Source organism: Amblyomma americanum, chromosome 9 (assembly GCF_052857255.1).
Source record: "Amblyomma americanum isolate KBUSLIRL-KWMA chromosome 9, ASM5285725v1, whole genome shotgun sequence".
NCBI lineage: Eukaryota > Metazoa > Arthropoda > Arachnida > Ixodida > Ixodidae > Amblyomma > Amblyomma americanum.
In genome coordinates this window covers 115514128-115528873 of record NC_135505.1, presented here as the reverse complement: position 1 = coordinate 115528873, position 14746 = coordinate 115514128, and the positions used below count along the sequence as shown (strand labels likewise).

At 43.7% G+C, this 14746-nt stretch overlaps 1 protein-coding gene across 1 annotated transcript; it reads right to left on the bottom strand.

Moving 5' to 3' along the window:
• Nucleotides 1-1074: 1074 nt before the first annotated feature.
• On the bottom strand, nucleotides 1075-13107 carry LOC144103604 (uncharacterized). Its single transcript, XM_077636276.1, has 11 exons — nucleotides 13098-13107; nucleotides 11862-11912; nucleotides 10221-10235; nucleotides 7903-7929; nucleotides 7353-7379; nucleotides 6515-6556; nucleotides 4922-4948; nucleotides 3190-3240; nucleotides 2401-2445; nucleotides 1388-1414; nucleotides 1075-1187 (listed from the first exon to the last, which is right to left on the bottom strand). Exons 1-11 carry the CDS (start codon nucleotides 13105-13107, stop codon nucleotides 1075-1077), a joined length of 435 nt encoding a protein of 144 aa, XP_077492402.1.
• Between the last annotated feature and the right edge of the window lie 1639 nt (nucleotides 13108-14746).

Sequence of the window (14746 nt, the reverse complement as noted above, 5' to 3'; positions counted from 1 at the left end):
ATTCAGCCATTAGATCTATAGGCAAGAAAGAATCATTCTGATAAATGATTTTGCCCGTAACACTTATAGAAAAGAGAGAAAAGTCGTCAAGCATTCATTTTAGCCATGTAGCTTGTTACTTACGCTTTGATGGGAGGGCATACTCGGGACTTTTCATCTTTGAAGCTGCAGTTTAATCGAGAAGTTAGTGCGGTACTCGTGAAATGCACCTTGGCAAATATGAGAAAGCCAAGCGTCCTCTAGATCAGAACGCCCATTTCGCAATGAACATATCTATAAAAGCAGGTGTACAGTGGTTAACAAGCATGGCACTGTCGTCGAGTCACATTCAACAACTAGATCTGTAGGCAAGAAAGAATCAGTCTGATAAATGGTTTTGCCCGTAACACTTAATAGAAAAGAGAGAAAAGTCGTCAAGCATTCATTTTAGCCATGTAGCCTGTTACTTACGCTCTGATGGGACGGCATACTCGGGACTTTTCATCTTGGAAGCTGCAGTTTAATCGATAGGTTAGTGTTATCTCGATGAAATGTGTTTTGACAAACATGAGAAGACCAAGCGTGCTCTAGACCAAGAAGCGAGTTTCGTTATGTACATATTCATAAAATGCGCTTCTACAGCGGTTAACAAGCATGGTACTGTCGTCAAGTCAGATCCAGACAGTAGATGCCTTCACAGAAGTTCGAGTCTGTAATGAAAGGTTATATTTCTACTCGCCTAAGCGATGATGACATACTAATACTAATAATTGGAACTTTATTTCAAGTGCATTTGCATGTACTTCAGGAAGGACTTCAGGAATAACATTCTCCACCCTGGGAGCTATACGAAGCAGAAAAAAATTGACACAAAATGGTTCTGACAATACTAGAAAAAACTTGAACGCCGTAAACAGCAGTGTGCCGGCGTAGATATCGGCCGTTAGCGCTAGTGCCGCAAGGTTTTTAATTGGATAGAATTTCCACGGAAGCTATACGCCTTAGTAAGTGTCATCAGAAATTGCCTCTAAACTTGGAATTATTGGAATTATTTTATGAGGGAGTGAACATGACAGTGAGAATGATATCTTGACATTATGTGTCATTATGGAAGCTTTCTGGAGATTTTAGCAGCGAAATGATAAGGGTTACGAAATGCTTGCCTGGAGATTCCGCCGCTGTCTCCTCCGTTGGCGTGATCTGCAGCTCTGAGCAAAAAGCACCACATGGTCGCGAGATGTCAGTTTGTCAAGTCAAAGCAAGGAGGAATTTATTTTACGTTCTGAGGCGTAAGTTCTCTAAATCAATAGTGCGAGTAAATGTGTCACTGTGGGATTTACAGAAATTCCTAGGACGTGTAGTGGAGTTTAAAAAAAAGAAAAAAAGACCTTTGCTAAGGTGCACTTACCGGAAATTTGAGACGTAGTTTTTGAGGCTAAAAAGAAAAAAAAAGAACTATCAACATATGTTTTGGGAAGTTATAGCCGCAGAAGAAACAAGGTTCACCATTTGATGGTTTGGCAGATGGGACTCACGCGGTTGTAATAGAAAATTGGCTTTGCAGTACTACGGTCCCACTGCCGCCTTAAGCACCTGAAATTCCGTGTGATGCAAGGATCGCCCTTTATCATGTAATGCTCAAGCAGTGTAAACATCGATAAAAGAAAATCTCAAAAATTTCGTAGCTAGTGGTGGTGGGTGGTAGTGGTTTTATTAAAAATAATGATAAAAAGGAAGGAAAAGATTTTTGCTAGCCCCGGCATCTGCCATCGATACTGAAGCCCCTGAGCTGGGGCAGCGGAAATAAAGGACAGCAGGCAGAATAAAGAAATGAAATGAAAGAGGTGAGGGGACAGGGAGAGAGGATAGGGGGAGAAGTAATATGTACAAACTATTTATGCAATAAGAAATGTGTCCAGGTTGTGCGCGTGATTAGTTCATTTTAGAGGTATTAAATCACACACGCGCACAGCACTGTGTTGGTTACAACTGGAGTGGGGCGTCCAGTTATTAATCGTTCAAGGTAGAACTCGCGGAGCGTTCTGTCACTGCGTGCAACTACCTGACGGAGAACAGGTACAGAACGCGCACAACCTGCCTTGCAGAAAAGAAAATATTTATCTATAAACTGGTACAATAAATGCAGAAATTAAGGTTGCCGAATGTTAAAAATAGAAAAGTAAACTAGTTTATGCGTGAGACTAAACTGAGAAAACGACGCATAAACACTCTGGTACAGAAAAAGAAGCTAAGAAATAAGAAATGACAGACATTCACATTCTTGCAGTCTGCACGTACTTGGCACACCGGGATTACAAGGTTAAACAGGATATTGTCGAGGCTGGTAGCACCCTTGCTGGCAAGGATGAAAGCTTGCTCGTGCTCTTATCAGCGAAATGATAAGGGTCACCAAGGGCTTACCTGAAGCTGCCGACTCTGTCTCCTCCTTTGCCGAGATGTGCGCCTCTGCGCAAGACATCACCATAAGATCGCGAGATCTCAAGTAAAAGCAAGAAGTAGCTTTATTCGTTGCTCTGGGGAATTATTTCGTGCATAAAAATACGCAATAAGGGAGAAACTTGGGCTAGTTGGATACTGTTTGAACTCATATTTTCTAGCGCTTAGTGAACACAAGGGACAAGAACACAAATACACAGGACGTACGCAAGTCTTCAACTGTCGTTTATTCGAAAAAAAAACATTCAATATAAGACATCTCAATTGCTGATATTCACACACGCGCAGTAGCAACGCCACGTTTCAAGAACAACAATTCTTTTTTTGATAGATAAACAGATGGGGTGCTGACACATTTTGAACCTTCTTTATCAACGCACATAGCTTCGAAAATTTCCCGCTCCGATTGCGTTTTTAGTGTTCCTAGAATGCTTGTTTCATGCATGCAGAAACACTAAAAACGCAATCGGAGCGGGAAATTTTCGAAGCTATGTGCGTTGATAAAGAAGGTTCAAAATGTGTCAGCACCCCATCTGTTTATCTATCAAAAAAAGAATTGTTGTTCTTGAAACGTGGCGTTGCTACTGCGCGTGTGTGAATATCAGCAATTGAGATGTCTTATATTGAATGTTTTTTCGAATAAACGACAGTTGAAGACTAGCGTACGTCCTGTGTATTTGTGTTCTTGTCCCTTGTGTTCACTAAGCGCTAGAAAATATGAGTTCATAAAAATACGCGCCGAGGAAGACTTACTTGAATTTCTTTTCTTTCGCTTCCTCTTTGCCGCCTTCTTCGTCTCCGCACCTGAAACGAGCACAACCATGTAGTTGTGAGACGTTTAAGTGAAGAGCAAAGTGCTACCACAAAGCCCTACCACAAAGTCCTACCACGATAATAAGTGTTAGCGCTTTACGTAGGTAAACTGAGCAGACGTTCAAAAGCGTGTGTTTGGCCTGGTTGGCTGGTTTATTCTGCATGGCCTGTTGCTATGCTACGTTTGACCAAGGCCACCCTCAAGGTCAACCTCCCATTAGCTCCACTACGGCTGGCGCCACGGTCCTCCAAACTTACCCGAGCTTTTTCCCATTCGGTGCAGCTTGCCCGACGCTCTTCCGAACCCGAGCTTACCCGAGTTACTCCGAGAGCACAAGACAATATTTTTTGATTGGGACCTAGTTAATTAGTGCTAGCGCACTAAAAATTGTTGTCCTTTAACTTGATGTAACGGAAGGGCTTAAATTAGAGGGAGCAATGTCGATTTACAAACGATAAAGGCTCGGTAAATTTTGGACTTTAGTTGAGTACATGTGACAATAAAGGTAACATATGAATAAAAACAAGCACCTCAACGGTGGAATGGAGGGCGAATAATGTATGAAGTTAGTGCAACACTAAATCTATAGGAGTTTGAGCATCCGCCTCGCATGCGGGAGGTGCGGGGTTCGATCCCCAGGTCGGCCGGGTACACATCGGTGATACAATGGGTACAAGCTTCCCCTGGCCAGGCGCTAGGCTTGTCTAAGGAGAAATGCTTAAAAATGTGCTTTCAACCCCACCTTGTGAAGGCTAAAACACATTGTGCAATGGCGCTCTTTGGCCAAAGCTGTCCCGGAGTCATTAAAATTCATCATCGACATCATTAAATCTGGAGAGCATAGGCGCTATTGCTGTTTTAGTGCGACCACCATGTAGGAGACGTTAACCGCTATAAACTCCGTGGTGCGGTGTTCAAGGCCAGGATTTATGGACCTAGCTTTCAACTCTTACAAACATTTCTTTAGACAGACTATAGACTGCCCATAAATTTCTGCCTGTAAAGTCTATAGAATCTCCATTAACAAACCCTAGAGAACAGTCTATAGGCGATGCAAATATTATAGACAGTCAATATACAATCTACAGATTTATGGCCATACACATTTTAGTAGACTTTTGTACGTAGACAGTCTAAAGACAGTCTAAAGAAATACCTATAGGAGGGCAATAGAGTCTATAAGAAGTTTATGGACTTCGTTGCCGTTGCCACAGACGGTGAAAAATTGTAAGATGTTGTTGTGAACATACTGACATTAATGATTTAACATCGAAAGCGCAGCAAATCGTGCTTTTAAAGTTTGTCCTGCGTTCGTAACGAGTAGTTAAGACTGTTGTAGAAATCTAGTGCGAATAGTTCTTGGAAATAAGTAGCAGAAAACTAGAACCGTCTCCAGGAGAGATCTGATGATACAGTGATCGTTATGGTGCAGTTTAAGTCTTGCGAAAAAAAATGCGTTCCTATAAAGAACTTCGCGTTGAAAAAAATGCGCTTGTCAAGAATTTCTGTGTATGCTTGGGAGTGGGCGTCCTCATAGAACAAAGTCTGAGGGCGGTGACACGATCATCAATTTTATTACTTCGCTCGTAGGAATGACTAAAAAAAGTTATTTCAGGTTTTTTTCTAACTCAATGCAGAATCTAAAATCTAAAGAAGAGCGTGTACACTTACCAGAAACCTGCGATTCAGTTTCTGAGGCTGTAAAAGGAGTAAGCAGGTTTGTGGCAATTACATGCATCTATCTATGGAAGAAACAGCGGTCAACATTCAGCGGGCTTATGTGCGTTGACGGAGGAGCTGCACAAGATTTCCGCCGCTGGCGCTTCCTCAAAGGTTGAGACTTCACACATTCCTCAGGTTTTTCATTTTCTAGCGAAGTAGCGCTTTGGCGGTAAAAAATGTTAAAAAAAGACAGTGGAAATTTTCTTGTGCGTATGGGGTGTCAATGACATATGCCCAGTGAGACAAACCTGAAGTTTCCGTCGCGGCTTCCATCTTTCTCCCGGCCTTATATTTTGCGGAATATGAATTAAATTGATTCAAGTGAATTAACTGGTTCCAGATTACATTAAGTGGATAACCTCACCCCTGAGGAAGCAAACAGGAGCATCATTACTAAGCGCGCAAATTCCACTAGATGACAACAGTTTCCTACAAAAAATTTTGTAGGGCTATGAAGGAGCATGACCACGATTTTGTTTTGTTTTACAGGGATAGCATGAATAATAAGCTGAACGAAATCACAACCATGTTGGCCAAGCATGCGAACAATGAAAATATAGATGATCAGCGCGAATGATTTGGCATATTATTCGTTAGTAATAATGCGAAAATCAAACTCGCGCCGCCAGCATGCAAGACTCCGCCACGACACCTCGACGTTTGAAGCTGAATAAAGGCGTGTATAGTGAATACACAGTTCTTAAAAACGTATCGTCGAAATATGTACTGAGGCCTGCACGAGTAGTTATGAGCATGGAAATTACATACGTTGCAATGAAGCGAGTACAAAATTTCCTCAGTTTCTAGTAAATTTCCTGCGCGCTTGGCGTGCAGCTGTAGCGCTATCACGCGGCACCCACTGAAAACCCCCCTCGCAATGTTCGGCGCTGGCCAAGCAGATGGCGCAGGTGGCGAACCGCACACAGCTTTCGCATATCCGCACGTAAGGAGGCATAGGTGCACCTCGTAATTTTTAGTGCCCCCCGGACAAAGGAGCCGCTGTCGCTGACGTGTTCGGAGCCTGCGACTGAATGGCGTGATCCAGTCCATCAACCACCTTGTGACACGCTGCACACCCTCTCCACTATTTCCTACCGCTCACCAGTCACCTTCCACGCAACCTTCGTCTCCTCTCTCCCATTCCCCCCGTACGTCCTAATATGCCCTCAAAGTTGAGAGGGGGACTTTCCTTATCCACATGCCACCTGCCAACCAGACAGACAGACGGAGTTTTTCAACATGTAACAAGTTTTAAGGCGATATCCTTTAATGGCTCATACTTGCGGTGACCATCCGTGCATTACATCGCCACCTAGGTCACGTGATCTAGGTCCCGTGGCGCCACACTCGCGCCAGCTGTTCTTCTCTGTCGTGGAATGAATTCAAGCGCGGCAAATTCGAATAAGTGCAATGAGTCGCAAACGGCTTTCGCCTTCTCGCAGTTAAGAAATATCTAAGTGCCTCCAACGAATTTTTTAAACGCGGTAACCGCGCTGCAGACAAATATTACTTAGATATTGAGGCCTGCTGGGAAAGGCTTACCTGACGTTTCCATCGGTTCCTTTTTTGCGGACCTTTTTGACCCTGTTAAAAAAAAGTGATCACGTGTTCGTCACACACGTTAGTGAAATTGGGTTGTACAATTTGTTGAAGTTAAGTCTCTAAAACGTCGTAGCAGTGAATTAGCTCAAAAAAAGAAACTTGGAATTTACTAACATTTTAGGTGCTTTTATTCAGCGAGAACGAGGCCAGATTCGTTGAACATAATTTGTTTTCAAGCGTTTTACATTGCTATGCGCGTCAGAGACGTTTTTCGCCCGCATTGTTTCTTGAGATGTACAAATCCACAAAACAAGCATTGTCTTAAGAAGGGATAGGTTCAAAAATAGGAGGGGATAATTAAGCTCCACCTTAACCATATGGTGCGATAGCTTTAATGAATCATTGCCCATATATGCGGAATTGATCACTCTCGGCCTCACATTCATAGATCCCCGGGAGTCCTGATACCATTTTTGGCGCAGTGGCGCAGCGGTTAAGCAACGCGCCACTGCCCTGCGACGGCAGGTGTCGCCACCGGTGGGGCTTGTTTAGCCCAGGTTGCTGTTCCTAGCAACCTCGCCTCGCATGATCAGTCATTAATTTAAAGGCCGCCTGCACGGTGGTCTACTCACTATCCGGCTGGCAGGTTACGATGACTCCGCAAGGTCACGTGACGTAGGCGACCCACTTTGATTGCTTAGGGTATTTTTCGCTCGCGACGCCTACGCCACATTTTATGCAGATCGGGAGCACCAACGCTACCGCGTTGAAAAGTGCGTATAATAAAGCGATATATGCGGTGTACGCAGTGCTGACAGCTAAGTCGAAGATCACTTACTCGAGCTTCTCCTTGAGCTTTTGGACCCTGAACAAGTAAAAGAAAAAGAAATGGTGGGTGCACTAAAGCTCCGCCTTAAGGGTATGACGCAATAGCGTTAATGGGTTAATGGTCACATATGCGGAATCGGTCATTCTCGACTTTGCACTCATAGATCCCTAGGAGTCCTAATACCAATCCTGGCGCAGTGGTGCAGCGGTTAAGCGGTGCGCCACTTACCTGCAATGGCAGGTGCTGCCAAGGGTTGGGCTTCTACGAACCAGACTGCACTTCCCGAGGGACCAATCATTATATTAACTGCTACCCATCGCGGTGGCCAGTTAGCTCATAATCCGGTGGACAGCTTGTGAGGGTGGTACAAGGTCGTGTGGCCTAGGTAGCCGCCAGGGTTTGCTTCTCTGGGGAGTTTTCGTTCATAGTGCTGACGCCGCCTACGACGAAGGATTTTCTGTAGACCGGAGTCTCTAACGCTATCGCGTTGAGAAGTGCGTATAACAAGGCGACATATGAAGTGTACACAATTCTGGCAGCTAACGCGAAGACCACTCACTCGAACTTCTCCTTGAGCCTTTGGACCCTGAGAAAATAAAAGAAAAAGAAATGGAGGGGTCACTTAAGCTCCGCCCTAAGGGTATGACGCAATAGCGTTAATGGGTTAATGGTCACATATGCGGAATAGGTCATTCTCGACTTTATATTCATAGATCCCTAGAAGTCCTAATGCCAATCCTGGCGCAGTGGTGCAGCGGTTAAGCGATGCGCCACTACCCTGCCATGGCAGGTGCTGCCACCAATTGTGCGACCCAGGTCACTATTCGTGAGCAACAACTGGTGACCAATCACTAATTTAACCGCCACCTGCCACGGTGGTCTCGGGCCAAACCATTTACGATGCCTCTGCAGGGAATTTTTCACTCACGACGCCGACGATGGCACCGGATTTTATTTAGAACGAGAGCCTTAACGCTATCGTGTTAAAAATGGTATAGTGTATCACTAGGGGGAATAACCAAACATTGCTGGTCTTGGTATTCTTTTGTAATATAAAAGCAGGAAACCTGTGGTCGTCTGTAAAAAAAAATATAAAGTGGCCAGCTGAACTTCAGGTTCGGCTACAGAAGGGTTTTTTTTAAACCTTTACAGATTTTTTTTTTTTAAAGTCTGAGGAATACATTAGTTTGGTCTGTTTGCGTAGATTGTACAGCCAGGCGCACATTATTTACGCGATTGAGCTCGACTAAACAGCGAATAATTATTAAATTGAGTAATGAACATTGCAATTTTTGTTTCATGGCGCAAAAATTTATTCTGAAATTCAAGGTAGTCAACACAGAAGGGGAGCAAATACGTTAAATTTTCTGAAGTGGCATTGCGGTTAGAAATATCGACCGTCAAACATTCGCTTTTGAAAGCTCTTAGAGATATGGCTGTACCGCTTTGCACCAAAAATGGCTTCGCTGCGCTGTGTACCGTCGGCAGAATGAAGTTAATATTCTTGTACATCATAAACTGCGCAAGCTGCATCTGTATTTGCTTCATTAAAAAACCGAGAGACATCACTGCAGTATTGTTCAACACGAGAAATGCAACCTAAGGAGCTTTCAAGGGCGCATTTTTCACCTTAGATATTTCAAAGATATTTCAAATCACAATGCGCTTTAAAAAACATAAAAACTTGGCTCTTTGACCTTGACGGCCTTCAGTTTCTCATTATAAACTTGCGGAAACTGTGGAAGTTGACAAGACATTTTTAGTTCATGAAATATGTGTAGCCGCCGTGGTGGCTCAGTGCTTATGGCCCTCGGCTGCTGCCCCGAAAGACGCAGGAATAAAATTTCAACGTAATTCTTATAATGCCCCGGCTCTAGTGCCGCTCGCAGCATTCGGCAGTGTGCGCGTATGCATACTTGCTCTAACCATTAAAAATGCACTGAAAAGGCGCTGCGGTTAAGGAGTATTATAGTTATAAGGAGTTAAAGCCTATTGATTTTGAAACAAATAAGTATATCATATAAAATTCAGCGCCGCAAGTGAGAAGCGGATGTTACATATGTCGAAAGTTCATTATTTGTTAGCGTTTTCCTCTCACTATCGAAACAAGGTGTTTACACCTAGCCTAGTACTGCGCGCTATAGCTGCGTGTAAACCTGCCCTAAATATTCTTGCAGGCATTTACTAATTTACTACCTGAACTATTGCACAGACCACGAATTAGTTTGGTTGGGTTTTGTTTAGCGTGTCTAAAGTCCCAAATCGACTGTGATTATGAGGGACGCCGTAGTGAAGGGCTTCAGAAATATCGATCGCCTGGGGTTCCTTAAGATGCACTGACATCGCACAGTACACGGCCCTCTAGCATTTCGCAACCATCGAAATGCGACCGCCGTGGTCGGGATCAAATCCACGTCTTTCGGGCCAGCAGCCGAGCGCCGTAACCATGCACTGAGCCACTGCGGCGGTAGACCATGGATAGGATGAGGAATTCAAGTGCGTGGAACATTAATTTGGAAGGTGGCGAAGGTTTGGGCGCGTTAAACGTCGTGAAAAGAATGGGGCCCCGAAAAATTTAATTTCGAATGTAAATACAGCTGCGTTTGAAGTTCTCAACGCTGACTGCTACTTTAATACTCTGTATACGAAGCCACAACCGAACCATACTGTAAAGATTTTTTTTTAACAGAGAAAGTGAGAGCGATGTAGACTCATTATGTCATGTGAATAAACACAGCGGGAGTATTTACCAGTGCTGCTTCTACTCTTTTTCGAAATCCTTGAATCTGAAACAGACGCGGAAAGAAAGCATTAAAGAAGAAGAACAGAAGTACGAGCTGAAAGAGTTAGTACAGATCATTGTGTTTCTATTCATACCTTCTTTTTCCGATCCTGGAATGAACGAAAAGAATAGTTGTGAAAAGAAGTGTACTAATATCTGCATTTAGTTTCCCGACGATGGAAGGTCGTCTCGAAAGGGGAGGTATATAACGGTATTTTGTACAAAAAAAAGAGCAGGCTTAACTCGCAAGAAAATTCACGCGCAATTAATTTTCTCCAACAATCCAGTTAAAAATGTATCCCATTAAACGAACAAGCATCTCCGCTTATAAACAGGGAAGCGTGAAGAAATGCTCACTAAACTCTGAAGAATTCATGGGCAGCGCAACTCAGCAGAAGAGAACACAATCTTAAATGTCTGATGCAATGTGCATTTTTTTTGCGCAATCGTCTCTAAACATGGCGAAAGGCTACATGTATGCTGCAACCTAGCGGTCACTTCATGGGAATGTCTCAAAATATTTACTGAACAGCCTGTATTTGTGAACGCCGTCTTCTTAAGGGACATTAAGAAGAAAAGAGAGACCTCGAAATATAACTGTGTCCGTGATTAGTCACATCAGATCACCTAGCTGTATCGAAATGCTTGAAATAACGTACAAAACGTTCATTAACTCATGGCGTGTGTTTCGCAGCTGTTGGGAAAAAAAATGCCTTCCCCGGTGTTGTTTCGCAGTTATTCATGAAACCCTGATCTCGGTCCAAAAGTAAAAAAAAAACACAAACAAAGAGGTAGCACATATCGTGGTGTGCTTCTCCATACCTTCTTTCTCAGATCTTTCGGTAGGCTTCTTGCCTGAAATGAACAAATTTTATTGTGGTTGAGAAGGCATGCACTATTTTCATAAAGGGCTCATGCGCGGACCGCTATGCAACTTAGCAGGGAAAGCAAATTCATTTCGAACGATGTAATAAAGAAAAGCGAAGGTAAGTTAACGCGGTGCGGGCAAATTATCAGATCTGAAGCTGGGGTTATCAGTGTTTGTTGCAATTCATTGCAAAGCAAGTATCTGCAGTCCTACTACAGGTCCGTTTGAATAGCATAGCGTTGTGCTCAGTGCAATTTAGCCGGTCACGTGGTTCTGAACGCCTATTGAGGCTCTTGTGTCAACGACGTGAAAGACTGGAACGAACAGAAAGTGTTCCTGTCGCTTTCATAACCTAAAGAAAAAAATTATCTGCAAGAATAAGCCTATGCCTCGTCATCTTGTGGTTTGCTCTGTCTGTTGTTGCCAGGAAGAAAGAAAAGGAAAGTGCACAGGCCTGCTCACTGGACCAAGCCGAGCCACAATCGCTATCACGTGCAGATAGTAGGAGAGTTGAAAGATGGGATAGAAAGACAGGATAGTAAAGACGCGCTAAAGACAAGGCCGATCCCGGAGGTAGTGCAATACCGGGCCAACCGGTGGCGGGAGTGAAGCATCCTTCAAACTCTCCGCCACATTTCCAAACATAAGTCCATCTGGACCCGTAACAGATACTCTACGGGGTCCGGACATTCGCGCCCTGTGGTTTGCTCTGTTGGCTATTTACCGAATTAACCCAAACTTCCGGCCAGATGGCACACCGTGCCGAATAAGTCTGCTGGTGACGTTAGTGTGTGCATGAAGTGTTTATGCTCGGTCCAGTGTGAGGGGGGGGGGGGGGAGGAATTGAAACTCAGAAAATAAAACTTACCTGGCATGTCTCGCTCCAAGTCCTTGAGTCCATCAGCCTGATTCTCAGTCGCTAAACGATAATTAAAGATCAGAAAAATAAGCGTACAGGGCTTTTATAACTTCTGCGATCCCTACCATGACTTTCTTCCCGGATCCTGCTATAGAATGTATTATTGATGGGGACCAGCCTGGCTTGGAACGTGCAAAATATCCTGTGACCCAGAACCAGCGCTAATTTATCTTAACAAAAATATAAACACAAAGCAGTGATAGAAGCGAACTTGCTGTGAGCCATTTACCATTTATACAGCCGAGTCAGTTTTACTTTTTACCGCTGTCGTGATAGCTTTAGCTACAGATGTGTCTGGAAACGACAGAACTAGTTGCCAGTTCTGAAGATTTTCTTCTCAGTTTTTTACAATAAATAAGCTATTACCTGTTAATTAAAGCAATTATGAAAAGTGTCAGAAATTTCTCACGGGTCGCTGCTGTGTCTTGCTTCGAAGATATGGCCTCCTGCTTAGCTTCTGTGAAAAAAAAAAAAACGTCACTGTTTCAGAGCGCAAATTCATCTCTCTCTTCATTAATATCTTCAATGAAAAGTATACATTTTTTCTCTGAATCCTGTGTGAGAGACGAAAAATACCTCGTATTCCTCTTTTATTAAAGTTTTGTATGTGTTCTCGTTTATTAAAGTTTTGTATGTGTTCACAAAAGCATGGTATTTCATAGCGCGGTCCATGCGTTACTATGGTTTGTGCCATGCATTACCGGAAATAACTGCCTCATGTTATGACTTACGTGTGTTTAGAATGCGACGAGCTTTGAGAACAAGATCGTATATGCACTCTGCATACAAGCGCAGCTGCAGTGGCCGGATGTCGAACCCACGTCCTCGCGACCCTGCTTTACAGAACTGAGCCACCACGGTGGGTCGGGTAGATTAGTAAAAATGTGTCGCTGTCAGCTGACAGCCCCAAAACTCGATTATAAAAATGGTGTTGTGCGTTGTGCATTAGGCTACAGTAAAGATGGTGTGGTTCTAATTGCTCTGCCCTAATCACAGAGTCAAGATATAGTAAAGCTCTTCCACTAAGCTTTAATTCATCTTTACTCTGTAATAGGCGGGAGACAATAGTCTATCGGGTGTAAAGGACCGGGTGAATAGCTATATACACCAGCCTAACACACTGACTAAAAAGCTATACGGACAAATCAGCAGTAAGAAAGAACATCATTTTAGACTGATGCTCACCTTCAGACATTTCTTGTCACCACGGGAAAGGTTGATTCCGGCACACAGCTACAGAGAGCCTATGGGAAGCAGAGATTAATAAAACCTCAAATCAACATGTAACTAATTACCCAGCTCGTACGCCTCAAAACTTTGCTGTGAGTTTTGTGGGACTCCAAATCTGAAGGCTCTGTTTTAGGTAGGACCGTACAAGGGGGCATATCTAGCTCCGAAATCACAGTACACACAAGTATTTCTATTATTTTTGCATGCAGTGTAATGTAGTCGCTGAATGCGGTCGCAATCTCGACAATCCTAGGCAGCAGAACGCTACAACACATGAGGAAATCTGATCCAAGATAACATTGAGAGATATAAACGGTGGTGGGGGTGTCTTATATGCTGACGGGATTATCCCTAAATAGGATCTGTCGGCTTTTGATCCGGCACTGTTTTAATAATGCCCATGAGTTCTAAAAAGCTCAATAGTCTTTCTTCCACAGCGCGTGGATCCTCTTGCGTTGTTTGATCGGACCCAAGATGACGCGAGGTGAACAACGAAATTGTAAGCGCACGGATTTGTAGCTTCGGATAGTGAATTAGTGAAAGCTCTTAAAGACAAATACCTATGTACTATCCGGGATAGCGAGGAAGAAATTCAATATCAAGGTGAAGATAATCCGGAAATCGGTAGGGACCACAAGGTTGAAGAAGTCTGGCGGCATTACTATCTATGAGAAGAGGAACGGCACCAGGTTGGAATAAAATCAAGGTAGGCTTGCTAACAAATGGGAATACACACGTGCTAAGCAATCTGACTGAATGTACGAACAAAATTGCGAGGAATGACAAGCTACCACATACTCTGAAGACATCAGAGACATGTGGCTGTTTTTCTTGTTTTCTTATCAAATATCTTTAGGCGATAACATAATTACATTATTAATCTCCCATTGAACAACACCCCAAATTATAACAAAAAAACATTCACCACGCTCCTTGGTTTGGGTGACTGTTGGCTTCCTTTATCTAACTGCAAACAATGCCTTTCAACAATCCTGCTGAACTTCACAAGATACGTTGGGAAGCTTTCGAATCGAAGCCCAAATTATGAGGTCAATACGCACATCTAAATCCTATGGTATGGGTCTACCAGGCTAATAGTTATATAGATTCAATAGAACAGCCAACGTGGGAAGGATAGCTGGCGGTTCTGTCCGGCTCGGACTTTGAGGATCAAAGAGCTTTCGTCGGAAGAGCAAAGGCGGTTGCCTTTGCCAACGGAATCCTGAACTGAGGACCTGAACAACTTCTCCTAATTCCCTCTCCCCTTTTTTCCCGAATAAACGTTTTCATCCTATTATCCACAGCACGGGGCTCACTCCGTGAAATCTAAGGGTAGACAACGCGAGAGACGCCGCCAAATGTCGTGTTGAGCTAACCCTCGTGTGTTCCATAACCCACACTACAGGAAGGCTATAGGTCAGTGGGATGGGAAGGGCATGGAAACAAACGCGAGTTTGCGATATCCTGGTTGGAATCAGAAAGAGGAAATGGATGTCGGTGAGGCATGAAACTCGGAGAGCAGGTAACAGAAGGTCCGTTAGGGTAACGAAGTGGATTCCGAGATAAGGAAAGCGTAACAGGGTACAGGAGCGAGTGTAGACACG

Excerpts from the sequence above, each read along its gene's own strand:
- LOC144103604 (XM_077636276.1), bottom strand. Across the intron at positions 4,949-6,514 it reads GGAACCGATGGAAACGTCAG|CCTCAGAAACTGAATCGCAG; the intron begins GTAAGCCTTTCC and ends CTCCTTTTACAG. Across the intron at positions 3,241-4,921 it reads AACTGAATCGCAGGTTTCTG|GTGCGGAGACGAAGAAGGCG; the intron begins GTAAGTGTACAC and ends TGCTCGTTTCAG.